Source organism: Aplidium turbinatum, chromosome 5, assembly GCF_918807975.1.
Source record: "Aplidium turbinatum chromosome 5, kaAplTurb1.1, whole genome shotgun sequence".
NCBI classification, from domain to species: domain Eukaryota; kingdom Metazoa; phylum Chordata; class Ascidiacea; order Aplousobranchia; family Polyclinidae; genus Aplidium; species Aplidium turbinatum.
This window is the reverse complement of record NC_137476.1, coordinates 19713889-19740936: the sequence shown is the minus strand read 5'-3', so window position 1 is coordinate 19740936 and position 27048 is coordinate 19713889. Positions and strand designations below refer to the sequence as shown.

At 35.6% G+C, this 27048-nt stretch overlaps 1 protein-coding gene across 1 annotated transcript; it reads right to left on the bottom strand.

The window, feature by feature from the left end:
* Positions 1–21441, bottom strand: LOC145770531 (uncharacterized). Its single transcript, XM_082582203.1, has 16 exons — positions 21300–21441; positions 19834–19961; positions 18792–18825; positions 17162–17253; positions 13942–14071; positions 13510–13601; positions 12960–13113; positions 12556–12710; positions 11742–11800; positions 10356–10476; positions 7451–7612; positions 6611–6738; positions 5666–5733; positions 4242–4425; positions 2241–2326; positions 1–756 (listed from the first exon to the last, which is right to left on the bottom strand). Exons 1-16 carry the CDS (start codon positions 21322–21324, stop codon positions 653–655), a joined length of 1722 nt encoding a protein of 573 aa, XP_082438329.1. The 5' UTR covers positions 21325–21441; the 3' UTR covers positions 1–652.
* Between the last annotated feature and the right edge of the window lie 5607 nt (positions 21442–27048).

Below are 27048 nucleotides of genomic sequence, written 5' to 3'. Positions count from 1 at the left end.
TTATTTTTAGTCCATATTTCCCATAACTCTTGCAGTATATAACGTTGGGAAAGAATTGTTAGTAGGCCTGGTAATTGATGTCATAGCAAGTCTAACAAGCTACGAAACGTGAACTTATGCAACATTGTCAACCAGGTTAATGATCAAATTATATAACCTAAGTGTAAAATGTTACATTGCTAAAACAGCGACATCACACAGTGAACATTCTAGGCCTACATTTCTTTGAGCTCATCGTGACGAAATTGCCTCGAAAACACTCAATAAACCCAATGTTGAGCTGAGCAGTAAATCAAGACATTGAAACGTTTTAGCTTGTTTCGAAAACCCAATTTTCAAGCAAATTGATAGATTGTAGCCTATAGACTACATTCGTATATGGTTAACAAGCACATATATTTTTTCAAAGGCGTATATTGTCACAAAATTGGTGAAACTGCGACTAATAAATATATCAAAAATCTAATGATAATGATTGCTATCATGATTTAAGGTAAACTATCAAAACTTTCGATAAAATTTCTCAATGAAACTAAAGTCGTGATTTCTTTTCTGGCATTTTAAACAAAACTGTTATGGGTGAACACTGAACATTTATGATTAAAGTTGAAAAGGAGCAATAATTCAGTAGGCCTAGGCTATTAAAGGCAACTTAACGAGTAAATATCAATATACTGGAGTTTATATCATTTTGTGATTTTCCAGTTCGTGAGGGTGTTGCTTGTTTCCCAGGATCACCGTGTATTCCTGACCAACCTAAAGGAGTCAAGAAATCGAAAAGTTACATGTGGTTATTGCTATATCAAGTCAGTTAAGTTACATAACGCCTAAACAGCTGGAGTCACGTCGTGTTACGTTTTGGAATCTCAGTGCAAGGTTTTTGAATATGAAATAAAATGTGGCCTCAGTAATTGCTTTTGTTTAGAACATAAGCTATCCTTCAACTGACACATCAAGCTACACACGAAACAGATGTTTTTTGCACCAGACTAAAATAGAACTCAATACAAAATCACTTATTAAAAGTCAGCTTTAATGCTATGTCTATCGAAGTAAATTTAGGCTACATCAATCTTTCTTGTAATGTAGGCTATTCTTTTTATTTTAGCTTACATCCGCTTTTTGCACTCTAGGCTACGTGCTGTTTACAAGTTTTTGTCACAAGCAGTGGCGGATGGTGAGTTGTGAAAGTGGGAGTGCGCACTACGCAGCTACTTTTTCGCTGAAAGGTAATAAAACACGGGAGGTCTGGGGGGCTTCCCCCAGAAAGTTTTGAAAAATCATTTTTAATTTAGTGCATTTTAATCGTGTTTTCAGCTCTAAGTTGTGATGAAAAGTTAAATTAAAACTTCCGCGTCTTGAAATTTAATATGCAGAGGCAACAGTAAAAAATTAAGTTTTTACAGTTCGCTATAACTAAATCATCTAAATGCATAACCTATCTATAACTGGCTAAATCACTGCTATGCTATTAAGATTTATCGCCTCGATTTATAACTCAGTTGGTTAGCGACTTCGTGAATGAAGAAGCTTCAAGATCAAGCGGCGCTGGTTCGACTCTCGGAGTGTGCGCTTAATTGAGCAACGCCTTATAAGAATTGCTTTCCATTCTGCTGCTAAAGGATAAAATAATTCTCCGCAAACAACACTTCAACAATGGGAAGCTTTAATCTTTCAATTTCAGCAACCGGGCCTGCGTCAGTGGTTCAAAACCTCTACTAGACTATTAGTTGGCTCTGCGTAACTGCCAGGATTAAGCTCCCAAAGAAGCTTTTCCAGTCCGTGGATAAAGATTCAATCACTCAATCAATGGAGCTCTAAAAAGTTGAAGACAGAAATTTTTATCAACATGTTTCTAAGGTTAATTGACGTTCTTAGCCTATAGGCTACTGTTTTTAGCCACCTGTAGCTACTGTAGCCTGTTACTGTTTTCCGATGTGCGTAAAAAAAACAAAAAAAAGAAATTAATCAGTAGTCTATGGCAAAAAAGAAAAATCAAAACATACAAAAAAACAGAAACTGGCAAAGTTTTTTTAAAGATTTTTTAATTGTGACAGCACTCATTTTACAGTGAAATAGTCGCCATAGGCCTACATAGAAAAATAAAGTAGCCTACTATGTTTCTGTATTTAGTTAGCCACCAAAGTTATATGAACACGGGCATATATTTTAATTTGTATAAAGTTTATAAAATTGTCTGTGCTTTTAGTAATGTTTTTTTTAAATAACATTTCTCTCACCAGCAAAATCTCCACATTGTTCAACATCACGATAAGCTGTGCTTGTACCTCCAATACACATTTGTTCAGGATTGTCAGAGTTGACTCTGAAACATTTTTAAAACAACGTAATAAATATTTCAAACCACGAGAAAATTAACTGCCAATTACTATTCAATACAACATTCAAACAATGCGAAGAATCGAAGATTCCATATGTAGGCTGCAGTCAAGCCAGGAAATCCTTATTGTCCTACAAACTAGACGATCGCGATCAACCTTCTTTTCTCTTTTGTGCCGGAATCTTTTAAAGCTTTAAGATTTTTAACCTTTATGGCTATCTTTCATGAGCTTGAAAAACGTTACAGATGTCTCATTTTTCTCAAAGATTAATTTAAAATGACGAATGGTATAGTCTATGTGGAGTGTTCCGGGAGGAGGAAATAACCTACGCTACATAACCAAGTCAACGCACAATAGGCTACATGCTTGCTAGCTGCGATGTAGGTGATTACGATCTGTAGTGATCGTCACAAGAATTGTTTTTTGGTGATACCGACAGTACCGTATGTGTTTATTGGCAACATGATTATTTCCCTGTGATGACACCAAATATTTTGATGTCAAATTGATTAGTCATAAAGCTTTGACCAGATTTTATCACACGCCCTTGCTTTTTCCAAGAGCCTTAAGAAAACTGCAGCAATAAAGTTATAGATAACCTACAATACGAGTGGTTCTTAACCCTTTTCTTTGTTGGCATCACTTTGGAATAACCGACCAGTAGCCTACTCGTATCCCCTTTTGGAATGACTCAAAACTAATGTTGTTTAAATGTACAAATAACAAAACCATGGTGTCTCTTTAATCTTTATTCATACAACTCACAGTGAAATAACACAATATGATGCTTTTCTTATACGAGGGATCTGAGAATTGCTGTTTTTATGTTTTATGTTTCTATCCATCTCTACGATTTAGCGTCTCTTGTTCCCGTATTGCGAGGGTTGGTGGCCAGCAATCTTCTATTCTATGATGGCATTTCTCTATTCCACCGGTCCCGAGGGTCAACCGAGCTGCGGGTTTGCCAACTGCAGATCTTCTCCAACGTAGTCCAGTCAACTCTTCTAATAACGTTCTCGAGGGTTATTTCCACGGACGCGAATAAACTGTGGTTTCTCTTTGGCCAAGCGACTTCTTCCATGCGTTGTACGTATCCGCACCAACGTAACTTTTTGCATCTATAATGACATCTTCAAACTGATGAATACCAAGCCTGGATCTCACTCCTGGTTAGAAAGGCACTTGGAATGGATCTATTCTTCCATAGCATCATCATTGCCACATGGCCGATTTCACTTTAAAGAGTAACGGGCCAGGTTTCACTTGCATGCAGTAGAACACTTTTTACACACATATTAGGCTATGCATGCATGTGACCACAATTAGCGAAAGAAATATTTTTGTCCATAAGAATAGAGATGAGCTCACGGAAACTCTTCCAGGCCAATTGCACCCTCACTGCCATGGCATACATACAGCCTGCCAATTGTCCAATCATGTCACCAAGACAGCAAAAGGCAGGAACGATGTCAAATTCTGCTGTATCAATTGTTAGCAGTTAGTTTCGAAACTTTCGTTAGTTATGTGAAAAATGCAAAATAGTTCATCCATGGTGGTGGTTAAGCAACATGCTCAGAGACGCTTTTTGCTGTTGTTTCCTGTTGACGGTGGCATGAAATCGTATTGTGTTGATGCTGAATGCTACTTGTATGTCAAGAATCCAATCAATGTTTCTTTTTTTTTATAGGAAGCAGACAGGAATACCTTAATTTACTAATTATTCCTTTATAACTAACCTTTATCATTTAGCATTCCAGCACCCCCTAGTAACGGCTCACGCACCCTTAAGGGGTACGAACTCCCCCGGTTAAGAACTCATAGCTTACTACAATAAAAATGATTGCAACTACAAAAAAATAGCCTATAAAGTCATATCTGATTTCGAAACGTTTTACAAACCTAATTCCCGGACATAATGCGTTGGGTAAGCCGACCGAGTTGAAAGCTCGAAACTGAATGTATCCAGGGACAACGTTGTTTTTGTGCATCATCGGTATGCCACTCATGATTGTTGCGTTGTCTCCTTGTATGTAACTGATTGGAGCTACAATGTGGGGAACTTCTACTTTGAAACTGAAGGTGCCTGAGATTCAAATAAATGTGTTGGCAAGAAAGCTAAAACGCGACATCAGTTACAAAATACGAAATTACAAATTTGCTGACAAAAATAAATAAGCCGTCAATTCACAATCCTTTCACTATTATTAGATTCGTTGTTTCAATCCTCTCTATTCATTAATACGACCAATGACGACCACATTTGTGCCTGGTTTAACATTAATAATTTATTTCACACCAGTTGGGTGCAAAATAACCTCAATTAAAAGTCTCCATAACTGGCCAACCAATTTTAGTCAATTGTTGCCGTTTTCGTTTTTTCAGGCTGTGATCTGTGGTTTAATGATTCTTCCGGGCTGTGGTTTAATGAGGACGCAAATCGATATGTAAAAACAAGCTGAGAATCTAACACTACTCTATTCTGGCAAGTACTGGCATGTGATAAAGCAGGGGTGCATAATTTGGGGTACACGCACCACTAAAGGATGGGAGACCTGTTTCCAGGGAGTGCATGGTTGCTGAACTATCAAGGTTAGTTAGAAAATAATGCTTAGCAGACTTTTACCCAATATTCTAAATTGTAAGCGACTATTCATTTTCAGCGTTCTACAACGGAAAGATTCGGACTTAGTTTTAGGGGCCCGTAAGCTATCCAGGGGTTAAGATTAGCAAGTTTGAAGAAACCACCTCGTATTCTTTGGATGTGGTGCGTTTTTCTTAAAATCTCAATTTTACAAGCCCATAATTTTCTCTCAGCGGCTCTAGACAGAGGAAGCATTTACAGACGACATGACCCAAATCGCAAAATATCTAAGGTTGTGGAGGCTAAAACTGAAACTGGCCAGACCACTATCACAATTTTCTACCTTGATCTCTGATCTTTCCCATCCCTATATTGCTTGTTTTGATACTAATAAGCCACCCCATGCAACGAAATTGCACAAGCAACTTCTTGCAAGTTCTAATGTTATTTGTTAGCACCGAGTGATCACCGAAAACGTTTGAATTGTGTTCTGTTTACGTGGTTGAGTTATTACTTAAATAGATGCTATTCAATCCAATTAATTTACTTGACAAAATAAAGCAATTCTCAGGTTGATACAAAATAATCAAAAAATGTACTGAACGAACTTGCAGACATATCTACAAGTCCAGAAATCACATGCAAAGAGCCGCATTTAGTTTGCAAGCTGCGACCATGCCATATTGGCTGCACAATGCAAGGCTTTTGTCTGAATTGTTTTATTTCAGCTTGTATCACTTACCTGCAATAATCATGTATTTTCTAAGAACCATTTCCACTTCTGCCACAGAAACAGGAACCCCGCGTACTCTAATAAAAAATAATGGTGCTGTCAAGTGGATAAAGTTAAGATTTTCAATAGACTCCTCTCAATAATGTATCGGACTGAAATAGTGCATATTCGAGTAGCTGCTTCTTTACTTTTGAGATGCCAGTGCAAAATACAATTGAAACATAGGCCTACTTGGGACATCAGGCTATAAGTAAAATAAAAGAATAGAATCGACTTAACTTTTGAACGGAAATTGAAAGTGGAGAGCTGCTATTCAAACCACCAAGATTCAGGCCGATAATTTGATTGATAGATTTATTATTTATTGTTATACTGAGATGATTTGTTTAAAAAGTTATTTCTGGCGGTTTTGCATTCTTGTCTGTCGCCGAGGTTGACAGAGAAAAGTTTCCACATGAAGAAATGGATTGCCTTATGTTAATACGACATGGTTGTTTGTGTTAAGCTCAAAGCTTATGGTTGAAACATGACTTTGTACCCTAAACTTATTGAAATACGGCTTTTTGCTTGTTGTTTTTGGAAGTCTTATCTTTTTTTTAATAAAACAATAAAATGTCAGTGGCAATCTATTATGTAATACAAGCTACCCACGAGCATGTTCGACAAACTTGTGCATGTAGTCTAGGTCTAAGTTGAAATCTGCATGAAACGTTTTTCCTTAGGCCTAGCTGCAAAAGGTCAAAAAATAAATATTTTATTAAAATTTATTCAAAGAAAGACTTTCACTACGAGCAGACAAAAATCGATAGCGGTGTTTGGCTAAAAAATTAATTTGATTAATTAAGCAAGTCGCAAAAATAAATTGTATTTAATCTTGGCCCCATTCTTTATTGCACAATTTTGGTAGAGAGGTTGCTTTTTTCAACTATTATTTATTTTTCAATAAAAACTTACTTGGAAAGTAGCGTGTAGCCTATCAACAGGTTTGATGGAGCTCCACTGAATCGAACAATGTTTACAGCATCCCGTGTAGTGTTTCCCCAAGAAACTTTCTTCATTGACGGTAAAATCGATTTCCAGAGCTGTAAGCAATTTTGACTCATCGAAAATGCGGCTATAGCTTTGTTAGAATTATTATTAGTTTGTACACAGTTTAGATCATAATATAATATGTTTGGTAATTTTGGGACTGAATTAGCCTATAAACATGACGTTTATTAGCCCACCTCGCCTTCAACTGTGCGCGTTGTCACATACAATAACAACATTTGGTATTCTTGCTACATTTTTCAACACTTCTCTGGCTTTCGCTTCATCTATCTTAGCTATTTAGCGTCTTCAAAAACGGAAATTGAGGACAATTGCTTGTGCAAGCAGGCAGACAAGTCAGTCAGGCCTACTTGCCACTTGTGTCACCGGCGCCGTGTTAAATTGTAATACCATAAAATGATAGCCTATATTGGGTTACTTGTTTCGTTTCTGCGGTTGCGTGGCCGAGTCGTGTGAACGTCTGCGCTACGTTCGAAAGGTTGTGAGTTTGACACCGCTCCAGAGCACGCAGCTGTGTCTTAGCAATGACACTTAATCGCATACCAAAATAAGGGGAGCAAGTCACTCTAAGACCAAAATGTTACTTCACTGCTTTCAGTTGTCTATTCTATTGCAGTGTAGCCTACTATATGTTGTCGCAATGTGAGCAAATAGAACATGATTATTATCGATTATTTCTTTTTATTTTATAGATTATTACATTTAGAAACAGATTTGCATAAGATGCGAAGTGACCTGACTTACTTTTCTACTCGCTATGTAAAAGAAGACTTCACATACTGAAGGATCCGTGGCGTTTACAACATTAAATGCTGTAAACATTCCAGTCATTGCACCCTGAGTTATAAATTGGTTCTTATATGTTGAGTATGCTCCTTGACCATCGGCTCCATAATTGGATTGAACCTATCATAAAAAGAACTTTAGAATACATGCAAAGAAAACTCACTGTTCTAGCAAATTCTTTATACTGTATGTAAATGGTGCAAATCTAGTGTTTGGTGGTAGGAAAAAGTCCATTTAATAACACAGCCATTTAAAAAAAAAACAGAAATCTAAAGCGTGACAATGTCGTGAGGTCCAGTGCCGCATAAGTGTGCAGTAGATTCACAGACCAGCGGCCTGCATAGTAAATGGAAAGTGTCGATGAAAGCAGTGGCTAAACGCACAAATCATGATATAAAATGTCACGATGCAATGATTGATTTATTCTACTTTTTGAAAAAGCAGGTCTTCTATCAAGTTTTCTAAATTTGGTTGATACACTACAGATCGACACATTCGTGAGCGATGGAGTTGTATATTGAAAGGTCCCAATTGCTACACTGGAAGCACACAAAAAGATAGTCCGCTGTTTGGGGCTTGGTGCTACAAATATATGTAGCCTAACTGGACCCGTGTCGAAGCCCCACTTTACCATTGCAGATTTAGCCTAATACGCCAAAACCGGTTCGGAGTCGATTCAAGGTTTCTACTTTGCCTAGGGTGCGTTTGCTCCTGAGGGAAGGTACTCTGATGGGGCAGAACCTTCATTTCCTCGTATGATGAGTCATTTTTGAATTATTGTTTCCATTGTATAGCCTAAGCCTTGTTTCTTATTTGTGGAGGTTAATGGCTATAAACGTGTGTTAGGAAGCTTTTTTTAGTTTAACCGGGTCTGTGCAGAAGTTTGTCCATAGAAAGGGTGTCTTTCATCACATCTTTACAGAAAGCAGATGGTCTACATATAATTATACAGTTTTCTGACAACTTTTAGATTCTAAATGTGAGTTTAACGCATGACTTTGATCGCTTTGTTTTTCTGAGGCATCCAGCCATATTACCGTCTCTAACAGAAAATGTGTTTGTTTAACAGCGGAGTCCAAGGGGTACTTTTAGGCCTTAGCCCAAGATGATTTCAGGAACCTTGGAAATTAAAGAGACAACTGCATATTTTTTGGATATAGTGAGACTTCCTTAGAAATATATTGATTTGGGGTTAGAGGATCTAATTGGTACCGGGCACAAATTGTCCTCTCAGCGGCCCTGCATCGATTGGCACCGGGCACAAATTATTCTCTCGGAGGCCCTGTCTCAGAATATTCATTAATTTGTCGATGCGTGGCTAAGTTGTAGAATGTTCAACATAAGTCGTGGTTGTTGAGATATGCCTTTAATTGTGCTTGAAATTAGATATGAGATATAAATATGGATATGAAATTAGAGATATGCCTGAAATTGTGCGGTTGGTTGTCATTGGCAACCCATACATGATCAATGTAAGCGTTAGTGGCAAAATGTATGATAGGCCGAAGAATAAAGATATATTTTAACCCAGTAGGACATTGCAATAGTTATGTAAATACAATTTTTAAAAACAACATGACCTCTTTTTTATTAACCTAAATTTAAATCATTAGCAGACTTCATAGTTGTTTTAGCAAAAAAAAAGCAACAACATAATAAAAACAACTTTGTTTATGTAAGCACGATAAGGTATTAAGAAACGAGGTTCAATACACAAGTTCTTTTAGCAGAAATAAAAGTTATTTTTTTCCCATCTATCTTCAGCTTGATGCAAATTTCTAGTGAGTTTATTGATCCAATTTATTCACCAAACATGGCACAGATTACAACCTAATCTAAACAATTAAACATACAAATATTGTTCGTCTGTTGACTTACATCTGCTGATAATGACTTCAGGCCAGGGCCTGATTAAAGCTCACGGGGGCCCGAGGCACAGCTAAGTTTAGGGGCCCCTATTGGCAATCGCTTTCGATGCCATGTACTTTCTGCAAATGATGAAATATGGGCTAACAAATAGTTCAAGCAAAACTATAACTTCATAAATATTAATTTAGGATGAGTGGATTAGGATGAATCTGTTGCTATTATTCACGACATTAAGAAATACCAACTTCATATTAGAAACACCAACTTCATATAAGAAATACCAACTTCAAAATATAAAAACATTTTATGCAAAATTGACCTCAACATGCAAATTTAAACATTTTATCAGGCCCCCTGAACTTAAAAAATTGAAAATTTTGTTGTTCTAAAAAAGGGCATACCCATGAGGGGGGCCAATCAAAATACAAAACTAATATAAAAAACAATATTTGATGCAAAATTGACTTGAGCACCCAAATTTGAACATTTTTTGGGCCACCCTAAACTCAAAAAATTAAAATTTTTGTGATTTTAAAAAAGGGCATAACCTAGGCTACCCATGACGGGACCCATTCGACATACAGAACTAATATAAAAACAATATTTTATGCAAAATCGTTGAAATCAATCTTTTTATCGCGTGAATTTAGACATTTTGTTGGGCCCCTTGAACTCACGGCCCGTGCAATGCATCGGTTGTCTCCCCTCTTGTGGGCCCTGCCTACGGTACTAATGTAAAAAAATTGGAGGCCCCCAAAACTAGGGGGCTTGAGGCCTGTGCCTCATGTGCCTCATGGTTAATCGGGATCTGCTTCAGGCTTGCCTACTACAAGACATTTGTAATGAAAAACCCTATATCCTAAATATCACGCTGCATGTCTGACTACATTCTTTTGTTTACAACGTTCCAGAGCTCAAATTTAAAATTTTCCAGTTTTGGTTTGTACGTGCAGGGTGCAGGTATAGGTTATGCCTTGTTATAACCTATGCGTACCTTCAAGTCAAAATATTTGATAGGGTTTGGAATATCTTGAACCAAGCCACTACCTATCCATGCCAATGCAATGAACGGATATCCTGCCCCACTCTTCAATTCAAGTCCACTACCATAGAGGCTGAATAAAAATACTGTTAACAGTTTGGAAGGCACAAAGTAGTTTTTCAAACTTGTTTCTTAACTTACAATGAAAAGTCAATTAATAAAAGCGGATCGTGACGAACAAGAAATTGTTGTGAAATCTACTATATTGGTTTGCAGGAACAGAAAAGTAAAGTTAAAGTGTTCAAAGTGAGAAAGTGTAAACGCAATTATCTTGTTTTAAAACTCATTCGGGAAATGAGGAGTAGGCCTACAGCGAAATAGTGTTTTAAATCTGGGCATAACTTTGGTTTTCACTTAATATCTAAAACATAATAGAAAGGCTTTGGAAGAAGTAAAATTCTGCAATAGGCTATCATAGACATATGACAGATACTTTAATTGGATTGAATAAGATTACTCCAAATAAATACAACATACCAATAAAGTAGGCTACCATAACATTTTAAATTCGAAAATTTCGTCAAAACTCTCTGCTCTCGTCAAAAAACAGCCTAATGTGGCCTATCTCCACAAAAACAAACCATTGTGAACTGAATAATAATTAATGATTGAGAAATACATTTCAAAATTCAAGACAAAACTGAAGAAACAGTCACCAAAGGGGCTAATATTCTTTTTATAAAACATATTAGAGCGCATTCACAAGACAAATGGCGAGATAGCGAGTGGTAACAATATTTAGAAAATCCAGGAAAACGACCATAAAATACGAAAAAAATCCAATTTAATATTGAATTGCCTCGTACATTTTGGCTTCAAAATTCTGACTGACAACTTTAAACTACAGTATTTTCAATGAATCTTTTATAAAATTGGCATTATAGCAAATACTGCAGTTATAAATATAATTTTAATTACACTGTGTTTGTTGATATCTATTATATCGGGCACAAGCTTCAAGGAGAATACCCAATAGCCCACCAATGCAACAACGTCCTCATGGGTTGGCTAAATGAAAACTGCTTGGACTTATAGCGTCATACGAAACAACAACAACCAAAAACAGACACCAACGAACACAATGCAATTAAAAACTATATGTAATAGATTTTTGGTATTGGACTCCGTTAAGCGAAACAGGACATTTTCTACAAAAGTCAGTGCATTAATAAAACACACATTTTGCTTTTGTCTGATTTAATGTGTAGGGTACACTGATTCAAATACATAAACTAAGCTATAGCAATAAATTATCATCGCTAAAAAGCCACATGTTATATTTAACTTGAAGGCAAATATTTTGCATTAAAAAAAGTATGTCAATTATTTAAAACTTACAAGTAGGGTGTGTTGTAAACTATCTGAGTAAAATTTTCTCTGTCCGTTGCAAAGGAAACCTGTCAGTATAATACAAAAAAGCATTTAGCTAATAAACCCTTAAAAATTGCGGCAAAATTTCTCGTATTTAATGCAAAGGTTTGTCTTTTTTCTTGCTCCAAGAAAATAATTTCTGGAGTAGAAACAAGTAAAATCTCCATTCAAATTATTAAAAAAAATTGCAACATTTTCCATTTTTCTATCTTGATTAATAAACGAAATTACGTGCTTCTCTTTGTTCTTGTTTCATGTCGTTTGCATTTCGTCATTTTAGGTTGTTTGCTTTTGGATTTGACAAAGCAGGACCGAGTAAGAAATAAAATTTACAGAAGGTGAATGAAAATCGGAGAGCTGAAAGATAAGCTGAGAGAGACACGTCTTAAATGGTTGGGTCGCGTAGTAAAGAGAGGAAGACTATGTCGGAAGAAAAATGAGACAATTGGAAGTTGGGAAACAAAAGCGAGAACAGCGGAAAAAGATGGAGAGACTATGTAGCAGAAGAGCTGAAAACAATGGGAATGAAAGAAGAAAATGCTGCTGACAGTGATGTGGAAGATTGCAATCTGCACCGGCCACCCCACTTGAAATGAGAATAAAGACAGAAGAAGAAGAAGATAAAAGCAGATCATGACAAACCGCTAAGTTCTTAATTAGCCTACACATCAACGCTACACAGCTAAGGACAATGAAACGCAGGCGGCGCAGGCTTACTGCTCAATTTTGACACTGGCTTCGTTGGCAATAGTGTGAGGTAGTTTCATTTTTACAATTTTACTTTATTTCCTCCGTCGTACATATCTCCTCCGCCATCTCGGATGTTGTTTGCTGCTCGTCCGCCGTCGTAGCGGTAATTGTACCAGTTCCGCATCCGAGATGTGATTGCAGTGGTGCTGTCGTTGATTCTTTTGATGAGTGGGTGTAGGCCACCAACTAAAGGACAAAGTATGATTTTATGGCCAATAATCCAGCAGAAAATTAAGAAGAACACGTAGTGCATTTCGTGTTTCGTTGAATGAGTATGCTATTGTCGCGTTTAAACCATCGCAGCGTTGCCTAAACTTCATCTTATCATTGGATCGTATAATATCTGGGAGGAAGTAGCAATGCTGCACCTGACAATGTCAAACCATGCATGTCACTGGTTGTGCTTCGTAATTATACAAATTTTATCTAAAATACCTGCTGTAGTCACTGGAATCTTTGTTTTATACAGCCATTGTAAGGTTTTGTTTTTTAAAACACTATTTGTTGTGTAATACTTCAGAAAAGCCTTTTCCTTGATCTGATAGATTTTGACTTCATTTGGAACATGCCACAACATAATGTTTTCCGCCTGAAAGTTCACGGGAAAAACGTTTTATCTCATTCGGCTTCAGAATTCTGTGATAGGATGATGCCTTGTCTACGATTTCTTAACATGAACTGATTTTATTTTCTAAAGCAAATTACAGTATTATCATTACTTGTAGAAAGAAACAAATAAGTTTCTGTGATATTCTATTTGAATAAAAATACGAATAAATAAAAAAGGTACGACAAATTTACAAAATGACACGGAAAATGAGATATTGAGATTGAAGTTTTGCGAATGAAGGATTTGCAGTATAGGGTCAGAGCTTAAATGTTAAAATTTTGGGAGGTTTTGTGATTAGAGGTATTGAAATGCAAAGGATTTAGGAAAGGTTTGGAATTTTTCGTGAGGAACAGTGGTATTCATTAGTAAACTTACAGGCACATCGTAATATGCTGGATTTTTATAGTCTTGGTTGGTTATGGTTTCTAGCTGTCCAAATGCATTTCTGTTTTCCCAGTTTTTCGATCCTACCAAATAATAAGAAATTTCTAAGTGCTGAAATAAATTTGTATGAAGTAGCAATAAATACAGTTTCCAACCAAACAAGTGTTGCAATGAACTGTCATTATTAGTTAATAGAGTAGAAATGGAAATATAGGCTACTCATGCTAAAAAATACCATAGCCTACTTTGTCGTGGCTTGTATTGATAGTTTTGGTGCAATACATTGTAAAGCAAAACATCAATTACACTAAAGAAATAAAAAATGTAATTTTACTGAAATAGCCTACAGTAAGCTTTTGATTGTAGTTATTCAACAACATGTACAAAAGCTATCCTTGCGTACAGAATCATCAGAGTTCTTGCCTCTTGGATTCGCTGTTCCCTGTTCACTGGACCATTTGTCTCCTGCCGTGCACTTTCCGTAAATGTTGTTTTCGTGCACCGAAGCGACCAGAGTCCAACCTCCTCCCACTGATTCCATGTCACAATAAGCCTACCGTAAGGACGATGTATGTGGTGAACATTAAAACGTAAACTTTATACAAAATCGTGTTGTAGGCTGAGAGGATATTTCAACAAGAAGCCTATTGAATTTTATTTTTATTTTTTTAGAACATTTTATTTTAGAGCATTGGAGTTCTTATCAGTTAGTGTGTTTAGCTTATTATAATGGTGTAGTGTCTGCGCTACCTGTAAGACATCAAATCGAACAATGTATCGGTAGTCGATTGCAGTAAATGTTGGGCAGGTAAATAAACAAAAGTACACCTTTGGCCCACATTATCTCTTCATATTTACATGCTGCAATTTACTCATGAGTATTTGTATATTTTCTCCTTTGAATGATCCTAAAAGAGTGAGCCAAAACTACTGTCTACCACTTACCACTGTCACGTACGGAATACACTGATATAACTAAGTGATATGCAAAACTTAAGCTACATCCTATAAAGTAGCCTAGGCTAGGGGTAACCAAAATTACATTTTTAAAGTTTCATGAAATGTAGGCTGATAAGTAGACCACAACCATTTCTTGACTTTTTCGAGCATAATTAGATAAATCAAATTGTAACAAGCTTGAAGCACTACCAAGGTACAGTAGCAGGCTAATTGTAATAGACTAACCAGTTGTCTAATAGCTTACAAGTTTATAAATAAGTTGGTCGTTTTACAAAAAATCTTGAAAATAACGTTATCTTGGGTAACCAATTATTTGACCTAAAAACTTGAAATTTTGACTTTATAATTTACAAATTTTAATCTAATTTTGACCAATAACTTTCTCCGTTTGCAACTCAAATCTGAAATACAAAGCACATTAGAAATCAAACCGTTAAGTAAGGATATCTTGTTTTTCTAATGAAATACTGTATGAGAAAAATGTGGAAGAATCAACGACACCAAACAGCCAGTGCCGGATTAAGGGTCTGCTGGCCTGTAGGCACATTTTATAAGCGGCCCGAAAATCAGGGTTGGCAACTAAAAAATTAGAATTATCAGTGTTGCTAAATCATTGTCACAAAGATCGTTGTTGCAACTATAACACAGTGTACCGTGCAAAAACTTAGTCATATGCCTAACCAAATAACACCTTTGCGCGTTTTTGCGATTGAAAACGCTTTAACTAGTTTTTGGAGGTCGATCTTACGGAGTAGATCGCTTTCAATACACAAAAGTGCCAGTGTACCAAGACGTTGTTGACACATTGTTGATCGTTTAACGTCTTTAATTCGTTTCAGTTGTGAAAACGAGCGTTCCCCCGAGCAATACGTATTACGTATAGCCATTAAAGACAAGTACATTCTAAGTGCTACTTCAGTGTTCGGAAATGCATTATAAACACCAGTTAGTGTGCAGCATTTTAAACATCTTTTGCGCACTTCCTGTTTGCCGTTGTTTCATCGCGTCTTTGCTCTTTATAGTCTTTATACCAGCACATAAAACTAACGACATTCTGATGGGTAGTCAGAAGACAGGTCCTTTGAATACACACCAACCAGACCTGCAACAGCAACATCGATGTCTTTAACAGACATGGAGTGGTACTCAGTCAAAACCCCAAATCTCTGCAGGCTGCAGCACCATGGAATATGCATCGATAGGTTTCTGTAGTGCACTCTTCAGTTGGTCGATGATCACATAAAACGTGTTGATTTTAAATTTTTGCTGGCCCGACATTCCTTCCACATCATCTGTAGCAGTTCCATCACTGACATGCTTCTGCCGCTTTGGTCCTCGCCGACTTTCAGATGTAGATATAATGTTGCTGCCACAACGTCACATTTGTTTCGTTGCGTCACCCAACGAAAATGCAAATTTTTAAAAACATCAAAAAGGAAGTAGCAACATCTTTCAATTCGTCTTTTTTTAACGATTTTTGTAGCCTTTAATTCATCTGGAAAAACAGCTATTAAGATAAATACTTATTAGTTTAGAAAATAATTATTTTGAAAACTTGACTAAATTTTTACTGATTTTAAAGTGGCCTGGATTTTTGACTGGCCTATAGGCACGTGCCTACTTTTCCTGATGTTTAATCCGGCACTGACCACAGTTAACGAACAGGTAATGAAAGTCACTCGAAAAACTGCAAAAGATAAATATGGAGTGTCTTTAAATATCCCGAAATTACTGAGAGGGTTCTGCAGTAATATACTTCAACATCAAGTAATGTTTCACATTATCGCCTTTGAAGTTCCTTTCTCTCGCCAAAATTTTTCCTAAAATAGAGAAACTTCTCTCTACTCTACTGATACGGAAGTTGCTTGGGAGTTCCTCACCAGGCTATATAAATGTGGTGAAATATCATCTCATTCCATTTTCACAATGCACTTGATGTCATTTCTTGAGATTCTTGCTTGAATATATTTTCCAATTTGGCAGCCATCAACACCAAAGTTAAGGGACCTCATTTTCTGGTAAGCTTCTTTAATGGTGTAACGGCTGTCTTCCATGTCACCATCATAGAAGCCTTCCACAATATTTCTTACTTCTGGTAGACTTCTTGAATAATAGAAAGCAGCTTTCAACCAAGTGCCTCATCTAGTTACATTTGGCTGTGGAGGTTGGCCAATGGAAGTAAAACCAGCTCTTATTAACCTGTTTTTAATGGTCACTGCTTTAACCCTGGCAACCAACTCGTCAACAGCACGGTAGTTGGCTAATATTCAATCGTCAGTAGTGGGCGAAACAAGATTATTACCTCAGAAATTGCAACAAATCGATTATTACGTCAGAATAGCAACATAAATTACAACAAAAAATCAGTATATTTCTGTAGCTTTAATAAAATATCAATAGAGAGAAGAAAAACTACGTTAAAAGAAAATTTTGACCTAACCATAAAATTTGATTTTTTTTTACCTGATAACTTTGAAACCTCTTTTTGTGTCAGCCTGAAATTTAGTTTATGGACGTTTTATAAACTTTGAACAAAGCAGAAAAATTTTGACTTTATTGACTTTTAGTTGCCCTGGTTATAACTATATATATTATAATTAGAAAGTTTAACTCAAACATAATTTGGGAGTTTGATCTCGACAAATTTCAAATAAAATTGCAACCCCCTTTAATCTTTTTTTACCTTGAACTCGAGAGAGCCATCTAGTGGTTGAATGGTATATACTCCTGATGGTCCATTAACGTCTTTGCATGAAGCAGGAACATGTGTTTCTTCTGTGTCAAAGTAAAGTATAAGAGTTAAAAGAGTTAAAATAACAAAAATATTATTTTTGTTCTATTGCAGCTATTTTATGTTATTTTTATCACCACATCTGGTGTATTTCATGTTGTTAAATTTTTTGTACCTTGTTGTATGCAAAAATTAACTCCAAAGCATGTCAGTGAATAATAATTTGTCAAATGCATTTCTGCTTCTTGTCTATCACTTCGCATTACTATTATTATTTTTTCTGTCAATTCTGATGGCAAATAGTCTAAATATTGGGAAGCAGTTGTTTTTCAAGAAACGTTCAATAACAACGTTTCAGAGCAGCCTGTGTTTTCATTTTATCTCTAAATTTATAAGCAAACTTCCTGCACATAGTTTCCTCATGGCCATTTATAAAACTGGGAGAAATCAAAAATCAAAACCGATTGAAGTTAATGCTTGTGCCTGGCGTTTAAGATTAAATTTGACATAGTAAACAAAGCAGACTTATTTTTGTAATTTGAGAGCTTAAAATCTTGTCCCTAAATAACGATTTAATGCATGTTCTTTCTGGATCTCCTCGTAATAATTGCAACCTTTTGTTGACATAAAATCAATGATGATAGATGTAGACCAGTGCTTACCAACTTTTATTTTGCAACCAAAAAGTTAAATAGCCTACCTTTCTCTTGAAATCAATGCATTCACAGACTCCTTTACAATAAATAAATTCCATTACTTTGTAAACAATTAATTTTTTCTGGTTTTGTTTTATTTTTCTGTCCAAACCGAATAAACCCAATTTAGGAAATTTATGTATTGCTAATGTTCCATCTAACTTTTCTTTGTCCATGCAAAAATGATAAAACCCTAAAAGATTTCTACCAACAAACGAAAATCATAGCAACATCATATTGACACGCTTCCACTTAACAAACGATCTGATTTAGCGACAACTACAATTTTACTGATCAGAAATTCTGTCAATTTCAGTGGCCGCGTAATCGCTTGAAACGCATTACAAATGTGCGAATAGTAGAAACAACAAAGGCAGCAACGAAAATATGCAAAGTGACCACTCAAAGTTTTCAAGTAAAGCAGGAATACTCAGACATCAAAGAAGAAAATTTATAAAACATATATTATGTAGTTACAAACATATTTACGTTTAAGGTAAAGGTAAAAGTGCTGTGTCCCATACTTGATTCAAGTGTTGGGTATGAGAAGATAAGGTTCTCATTGTACTAAGCCTTCGGCACTAAGGAGAGTAGGGTGGCCAGTTCCTTTCTCTTGGCCGCCTTTACTTCAGCAACTACGCCTACTCAATTTATTACACTCTGGGTAGAGGTGAGCGGTGTTTTCAACAACCAGCTTAGCCGGGAGTCGAACCAGGTTTGCATAATTGGAAACAAGCCAACGCCTTATAAGTTGCGCCATCCCACCGCCATCCCATTTACGTTTAAGATATAGAAAAAAAACACCCAGAGTGTTTTAGTCTTATAATTTCAACAAATTATCATTCAAAGATACATTTTTAAATAATATTTTTAATTTGAAAACTTACTTTTTTGAATTGGAATTACACTTTTGGATTGACTCTGCAAGTACATATGTCAACAAACACGTTGAGTGACAAACGTTGCTTGGTTTGATGATAAAAATCAATGGCTAGCAAACAATGCTTACACTCTACAGTCAAGTTTAAATATACAATATTTTAAATGCACTTATATAAGCACATGATGTAACTTTTGGGTGATTTTTTTACAATTTTATCCAGAGTTATTTTTTTCCGTTGCTAAGTTAACGGAATATTTTCAGCAATATTTTAGTTGATGGAAAGTTAGGGAAATATTACCGTACATTTTATTCACCAAAATCATAGGCCAGCACTGCTTATAGAATTCTATAATAAAATTTTTATTTGAAAAACAACCTTTTGGTAGTTCCAATAAAGGTGAGACAGCTTAATGGTTGTTAGCGAATATAACTGCATTTAATGCAATTCGCTCTGCTTGAGTTTTTTGCTTAGCACTGAGTACTGTTTTGTAGTATTAATAGTATTTGTTGTTTAATTTGATAATGAAATATATTATCTTTCAAAAGTAAAATGTAAAACTCTGAGCTAGGGAACACGAAAAGCGTGCGAAACTTCTTGATCACCAAATCCTCCAACCATCGAACGAAAAAGTCCAGAAATACAAGAATAGTTACAAACTGCAGCTTCAAGTGGCCTATATGAATATGGATAACATTGAGCTCTAAATTTAACGTTTATGAAAAGAGGATAGGCATAAGGATAAATTGCTAACAAACGTCATTATCACCTATGAAACCTGGAACGTTGATAAAATGATCTCATGGAGTATTTTAGTGTTTACAGACTCTTTCACAAATGCAAATCTTGGGGTTGATTTTGTAAAAGCTAAAGGGCGGAATTACGGTATAATGTTTTTGCTGAGCGCTCTGTCCACTACAGAGATATATGTTGCTCACAACGCTTTACAAAGCAGACAGTGTCAGCGCAGCCGAATAGAGGCGTAGTCGAGTCAGCAACCTGCTGACTCGGTAAACAGCAGTCTACACGTCAATATTTTCATACTTACCACGGCTGTTATTCCAATGACCAAAGCGATGAAGGCTATTATGAGTGACGTCATTGTGACAAGCTTCCATAAAATTGTCTCCATTTTGCAACAGTTTTTCGTTAAACTGCTGTCAAACGCCAAATGCTCTGAATAAAAACATTAAGTGTGTTCTAAAGATTTTTATTGTAAATCGCACCAAATTGATAAACGTGTAAAGTTTACGTGCATTTGTCTTTAGTTGCAGCCTACAGCCTCATTTTCGTGTCTGCTGCGTTGGAGGTGACCGTGAGCGACATCGTGTTTTCATCGATTAGTTTTGCAACGTTGGTTTTCTAAACCATGTTCTTACTTTGTTTTTATTCAGAGAAAAAATGACTAATTTTGATGACACATTGAGGCTGAATGATTATGTAATTTTTTCAGTCTTGCGCATTGAAACATTCGCTTTTTGTTTCCATCTTTTCAATGATCAACACATGTATTTTCCCAAACAGCCACTTTATCTGGACCAGATCTGGTCAGATATCCAATCTGGTAAAGATTTCAAACAGATAAACTGGCTATTTGGGTTCTTTCTTGTTTCAACGAAACGTTGACTTGCAGGATGCGAGTTTTTCTCGAATTGTGAACTGTATGTTTAGAAGTAGGCCTATACCATAATTTTGGAGGTGAGCAAGTAATATTTTCTTGTAACTTTTGCCAGATATTGTGAAAGTTATGTTCTCTCACCAGTCACCTTCAAAAGATTTCATTGATTTAAAATTTCAAATGGAATTTAAAAATCTCGGCTATACATCATGCAGCTTACTTTGCCAAAACAATTTAAATGCAAAAAGATTGTCTTGAATTTCATTTCTTCAGCCACAGATGAAATGGTTTCGTTGATTTAAACAGTCATCCCAAATACTAACTGACAATACAAACTTCATTGATGTGAGCTATTAAATGTCTAGAGTTTGTAGCCTGGTATGTACGTCTAGCAGTATTTTTACATTTTTTATTTCAATTATTCGAAAAATTAAATAATTACGGGTCGGGCCTTTAGATGGAGGTGAGCTCCCAACCCGGTGTGTGGAAAGTTGTAAATACCGCCTTGCGTGATATAAACTAATAAATATCGAGCTTCTGCAGCAGTATTTTCTTTTTCAAAAGGAAAATAAGTGAGCTCCTAAATATCAGTGTGCCCTCTAGCCGGGGATAAAAGGGGAAAGGCAACTACCACGACCCTGATGGTGTGTTAATTTAAGATTAATTCTGCCGATATAAATGACTTAAACATTTTCTAAAACATTTAAATTTGAAACTAAAGTTGCTTGTTTTGGTTCATCAATGAGGCTAATGAATAGAAATAAATTTTGCCTTGGCTTTATTGATTGTTAATGCTCAATCAATAATTACTATCAACTTGTAACCGAATAATGATACAAAATCAGTTGATTTTATATCAATAAAAACAAATTAAAAGGTTTGAGGCAGGAACTCACCTGTGCTGGACGATCTGAACACCATAGTTTGCAGTTTCTTGTGAATAAAGCCGAATGCTTATCGTGTGCAATCACAAATGCTTATCGTGTGCAATCACAAATGGCTAATTTTGTTTGTTAAACTCTTAAATGCAAAAAAATCTATACAAAAAAACAAAAAAACGAGGCAAGGATAGGTTAAGTGAAATAAGTTTTAATGGTCTATTGTTGTTTTCTCAGAAATAAACACTTTTAATTTAAAATTGAATCAAATCATCGTTGTCTAAATTCTCGATGTATGCTATTGCCGGTCGTTTTTGTAAATTCAAGACTTTTTTTAACATTATACAACCTTTTCCATATCTAGTCAAATGTTGTCTGCCTCAGGGATATAGAGTTGTCTACTTCAGTGTAAGCCACTATTTTCAAACAATACAGATAGACTAATTTTTTTATGGTAGGCTATTCAGTTTAAAATGTTGATCACAGCTTACTTTATACCCTTAGAATAAAATTGTCACTTCGTGCATCCTTTGTTACGTGTGACACCACAATGTGAATACTTTCAACCAAGTAAAAATTGAATAAAAAAATACCTACGGTACTTCCAACAGTTTATAGCCTATTAGCCTACCGCCTATGACCACTGACCATAGCATTATGAACTCAATTAACAATTTGTCTGTGTTTAAGTATGTTCTCTTGCATGCTATATTCAAGGAAAACACAGGCTGAACGCTTTGGTATTTTTTCTTCCAACAGTGAATAAGAATGCAGATGTTTACACATAATTGAAAATTCTGAAATTCTTTTTTTCTTTTTATTGCCTTGTCACTGGTATCATTCACAGATTTCTTTCTGAACTGTAATTGCTTTTGCCATCCGAAATCATCGAAAGAATGCAAAGTAACTATTTGCCTGTAGATTCCATTTCAAAAAGCACGACTAGTCAGCACTGTGACTGCAGAACCCTCCCATAATTTATCGGTTTTTCGAAGAAAACAAATACACAAATAAATTAACTTTGCCGGTAGGCCTATAGATTTTTTTCTTGTTAGCAAATCTTGTGAACTTGAAATGAATATAAACATTTTAAAGAGAAGACATTACAGATGAACTAAAAATATTCAACATGGCCTGTTGGGAAATTAGAAAACTGTATTTTCTAATTTGGAAAGGAATTAGCTTAAAATACTTGTATCAACTACTGCAAAGCTTTTCCAACAATCAAAGCTACTGCAGCTCATCTGCATAGGCCTTCTGAACAAATCTCGTTGCAAAAGCTTTAACACGAGTAGATTGTAATTCTGTAAGTTAAATAACTCGACTACTTTTATTTGCTTTATAATGTAATCGTTACTTTGTATCTTACAATGTACGTACATATGATAGCCTACATATTATTTTTTAGCAAAACCAGAAAAAAGTCGAAATGACATCAGCTTCACACACATTTTTGTTATTTACATAAAAATAAAGGACAGAAAAAATTCTATAAAGTTTTATTTAATATAATATGCAAATAAATATTCAATTATTGTCCATAACTATCCGGCTGTGTAAGCAAAGAATGCAAGACAAAACGTAACCTTGGTTGGAATTTAGGTATGCGCAGCTGAGTTCTGATTTTCAGGAAGCTGAGTTTCTAATTCAATAACGTTCTTAACCTCGGTTAGATGGAGCCTGATTTACAGCGTTTGACACAGATTCTCTGAATTGTAAAACTCATTTGATCAAGCTCAACACTAAATTGTTTAACAGCTTGTCAGGTATGCATAGGTAAAAAGTCATTTTAGTACGGTTATAATTATTCAAATGTACCAACATTTTGATTTGGAGCTGGCAAGCCCAGACAGCAAATCGTTTATTACGTTGATTTAAAGTTTGCAGACGGTGAAAATGTAAATTCGATGTGAAAAAGCACTGATTTGTAGACTGAGATGCTTTTTAGATTTTGTAGATTTGTTTGCCTTTAAAATCGTAAGGTGAATTCTATTGAATCAATCATTTCTGTGTTACAACAATGAGCAACCTCAATGCAATCTGATAATCGTCACTGCACAAGACCCAAGTGCAAGACGATGTGAAGCGTAGAATGCAATGCTGTGCAATGGCCGTAGCCCAAATGAATGCCCTTGTGCTGAGCCAGGCATTGGTTTCTGTTTGTTTTACTGAGCCTTTCAGTGGCAGTTACAGCAACTAGCCTTAAGGGGGGGGGGGGGGGGGGGGGAGGGACAATTTCAACAAATCACAATGCCGTGTAGGTCTACATTAATCCGACCTTGAAAATACACCATGAATAAAGTTACTTTTCTGTGTTTTAGGGGGGGGGGGGGGGGGCGATTGTCCCATCACCCATCGTTGCGTGTATCTGTAACGGAACGCGTGTGTGTATGAAAATGACTTTTGTGGTCTTTTCTAAAACAAAACCCCGATTCTCAGACTGTCGCAAAAAAGTCAAGAACATACGTCACATTGACACGACATGCCATTATTACATTCAAACTGTATTTGTGGTGGTTAGTTGATTTTTCCGATTTTTGCTCGAATTTCTCTTTTTTTCTGCTTCAGTGTGGCAACTTTTTTGTGTGAATTGTGAATTTTTGTTTCGACAAAACATTAGAAAATATCATATGGGTTTGGCATATTTATACAAAGTTAAGAACCATTGAGTTAAAGCTTCTACAAAAATGTAAAACAACTAAGATTTAACTTTAAAAGAGGCTTTCCCAGTCTAAGAAAGAACATTTTTTTAATCAAAGCAAAAATGAATTAATTTAAAATCTTCTTCTTCTTGCGTTTGAGGCCGCCACAGATCACGTTGTTACATCCAGTATCTAACATGTATCTAACATTCCTAAAATGGTTGAACTTTTGCCTGAAACTGAATAATAACAGAAACAAAAATACAATCAAAAAGATAATCTGATACATCTTTGTTTCAACTGACCTCAAAATATAACGAAGAGTGCCACCCATATACAGGTAGTAATCTACAAAGCCAAGAAAAGGCAGTGTATTGATAACTCGGCTGTTCCATTCTACTGTACATAATTGTAATTTCATCTTAATTTTGAAACCAAAAAAAAAACAGCTTTATGTGTTTGCTAACGAACCAAACACAGCAACGAATATGTAGGTTAACTGGTATGCCATCTCTTGAAAGCTTGGTTGGTTTAGGTTTGAATCGTCAATTTAGTTATAACTTAATCATAATGTTTGAGCTGCAATTTAAACTTGAAAATTTCAAGTTTGCATCATATTTTCATCAATTTACCAAATTTTGCAAACTTCTACCATGTTAGTATAAGCTATCTTTCGACATTGTAACGATGTAAAAACGGCGATTTCTGGCTCAAACGTGAAAACAATAGTCTGAAACCATGACACTATTTGAGATTTCTAACTTGCCGTATTGTTCTCTGTCTTTTGCTTTGCATCTATCCTCAACCTGCTGGTTTCCTTTCACAGTTTTAATTCAAGCGGCAAATGATTAGTTTACTTCAAGTTCGTAGTTACTCATTATTTTAAGTTTCTGTTTGGATTTGAAATGCATCGTAAATGATCGGTCTATGAAAGAATTTGTCGCTGATAATTTCTCCTGGCAGTCTACATAAACTCCGTCAACTTCTCTCGGTGGTGGAGTTCAAACTGCAGTACTTTTAATTTACTCATAACGATTTATTTTCATTTCCATTTTCATTGGCCATCATCAACGAATGTTGTTTAAATTACCAGCAAATCGATTTTTTACAATTAAAGCCTCTTTTTTCATGACTGCTTTTTGTTTACTACCGTCGCAGGCAAACATCCACGTGTTTATACTTTGCTGTGTGATTCAGGCTGACCTACAAAATAATGAAACTTTTACACTGAAAATGATGTTGGTTGTTTACAGTTAAAACGATTGAATCATTGCCAACGTCAATACGAAGTAACAGCGATGCACATAGGCTACAATAAACTAATGTCAGGGCAGTGTTAACCACCTCCAGTAGTACCCCCAACCGAGAGATGCGGTCGTTTAGGGCACCACCCGAGTTTGATTTGATCAGCAGCATTTTTGTATATTCAATCTTTTTTTAAGTATATTTGAAAAAAGAATGACACATTGCTGCAAAAGCTTAATAATACATTTGATTAGGAGCTGACTTCCGTTCCCTCACTTATTTTTAGTTTTTCTGTCGTTTTTTGGCTATTTAAAATAACAAAAGTAAAAAATCTACCATGGAAATTTGTTGCTTAATAGCCTATCACATCATAAAATTTTGTATTGTCGGTCATCATTTGGAATAACCTATGACTATTTCAATTCAACAAAATCAGCAAATTTATTCTATTTTGTCTGAGTTTGTAGAGAAAATAATACTGTACTCTCGCTTTCTCGGAAAATTCATTTCAATTCTTAGTAGAAAAGGCTTTCTCTGGCATTAAACGCTCCTTAGAGAAAGTGAGGGAAAGAGATTGAAGCGTTTAGAACGAAAAGTGACTAAGTCACAAAATACTACTAAGGAGATAGGCTACTGACATGTATAGTTTTCAATTGCATTGTAAAATCAAGATTTAAAAGATGTTTTTGTTTTTACCATATGTCAGTGTCTACAACCCCAACCTAGTTCTGATTGCACTATTAATTGATTTTTTAGTTAAACTTGTCAAAAAATATTGATAATATTCTTTTTTGGACTTATGCACTTTTCTTCAAAATTGCTGGACTTAGGCACTTTTAGACACAAATGATGGACTTAAGCACTTTTATTGCAAAGAGCGACTATACAAAATTTAGCGAATAAGCAAATAGCACTGCCCTTGAATAATATCGTTGTTTAAGTCAGTCGCTCCTAAAATGCATTAAAGGCAGTCTTACTAAACACCGCAAGGAAAATACTACAAACAAAGACTGCGAAGAACTACAAGGAAAGGTTAGGGCATGGCCACCTGGAGATGAGGCCTGATTTGTCACATTTTGCAGATTTTGATTACAGCTACTGCTAGTGCTTCACTGAAATTTTTTGAGATGTTTTTACTTTTTGCGGTTTCCTAATGACATAAAACTTTTTTGTTGCTTTGGGGAAGCAGTAGCAAATGAGAAAAAGTAAGTTGAAAAATGCAAAATCAGACTGTCATTGAAAAATTAACAGTCTGACTAAAATCTTCGAAATCAAATTTTCTTTGTTTTTCAACATGTGAGGATGTTAAAACCTATTGTGTCATCTGGGGAAAAGAGTAAAGAAAGCGTAAAAATCTAATTTTTAGAAAAAATTATTTAAACGTTCGCCCAAAGTTAGAAAAACCTGGAAATTTCTACAAAATGTGACAAATCAGGCCGTATCTTTAGGTGGCCATGGTTAGGGTAAGGGTTAGGTTTTGGTATAGATCCTTGTGCTTCCTTGCGATGTTTAGTAGGATCCCATTAAAGGTAATTAAAATAATTAAACTTCGAAAAATAACTACAAAACTTGTTGCTGTAAAATTTGGAATTCTTTGAATTTGACTTAGCTACTTTTATACAAAAACAAAGTGACTTAGTTACTTTTAGAAGAAAAAATTACCTTTCCGCTCAAAACCTGTATTCGAAAATGATGGCTTAGCAACCTTTATACCAAAATATTTTTGTGTCTGGTGACAAAGGACAATGAAAGCAATACGTTTTTGTACTTAACTCAACTCGAGTGAAAATGTGACTTAGTCGCTTTTCGTTCTAAACGCTTCGATTGTTCATTTGCCTGTCAGTAATTTGCCTAATCGAAATTAAACATTAAGTCCATAT

Coding starts and splice junctions, on each gene's coding strand:
- LOC145770531 (XM_082582203.1), bottom strand. CDS start 21,324: ATGGTGTTCAGATCGTCCAGCACAG. Junction 17,254..18,791: donor TGTAATTCCAATTCAAAAAA/GTAAGTTTTCAA, acceptor ACTTTGACACAG/AAGAAACACATGTTCCTGCT. Junction 4,426..5,665: donor AAAATACATGATTATTGCAG/GTAAGTGATACA, acceptor TTTGAATCTCAG/GCACCTTCAGTTTCAAAGTA.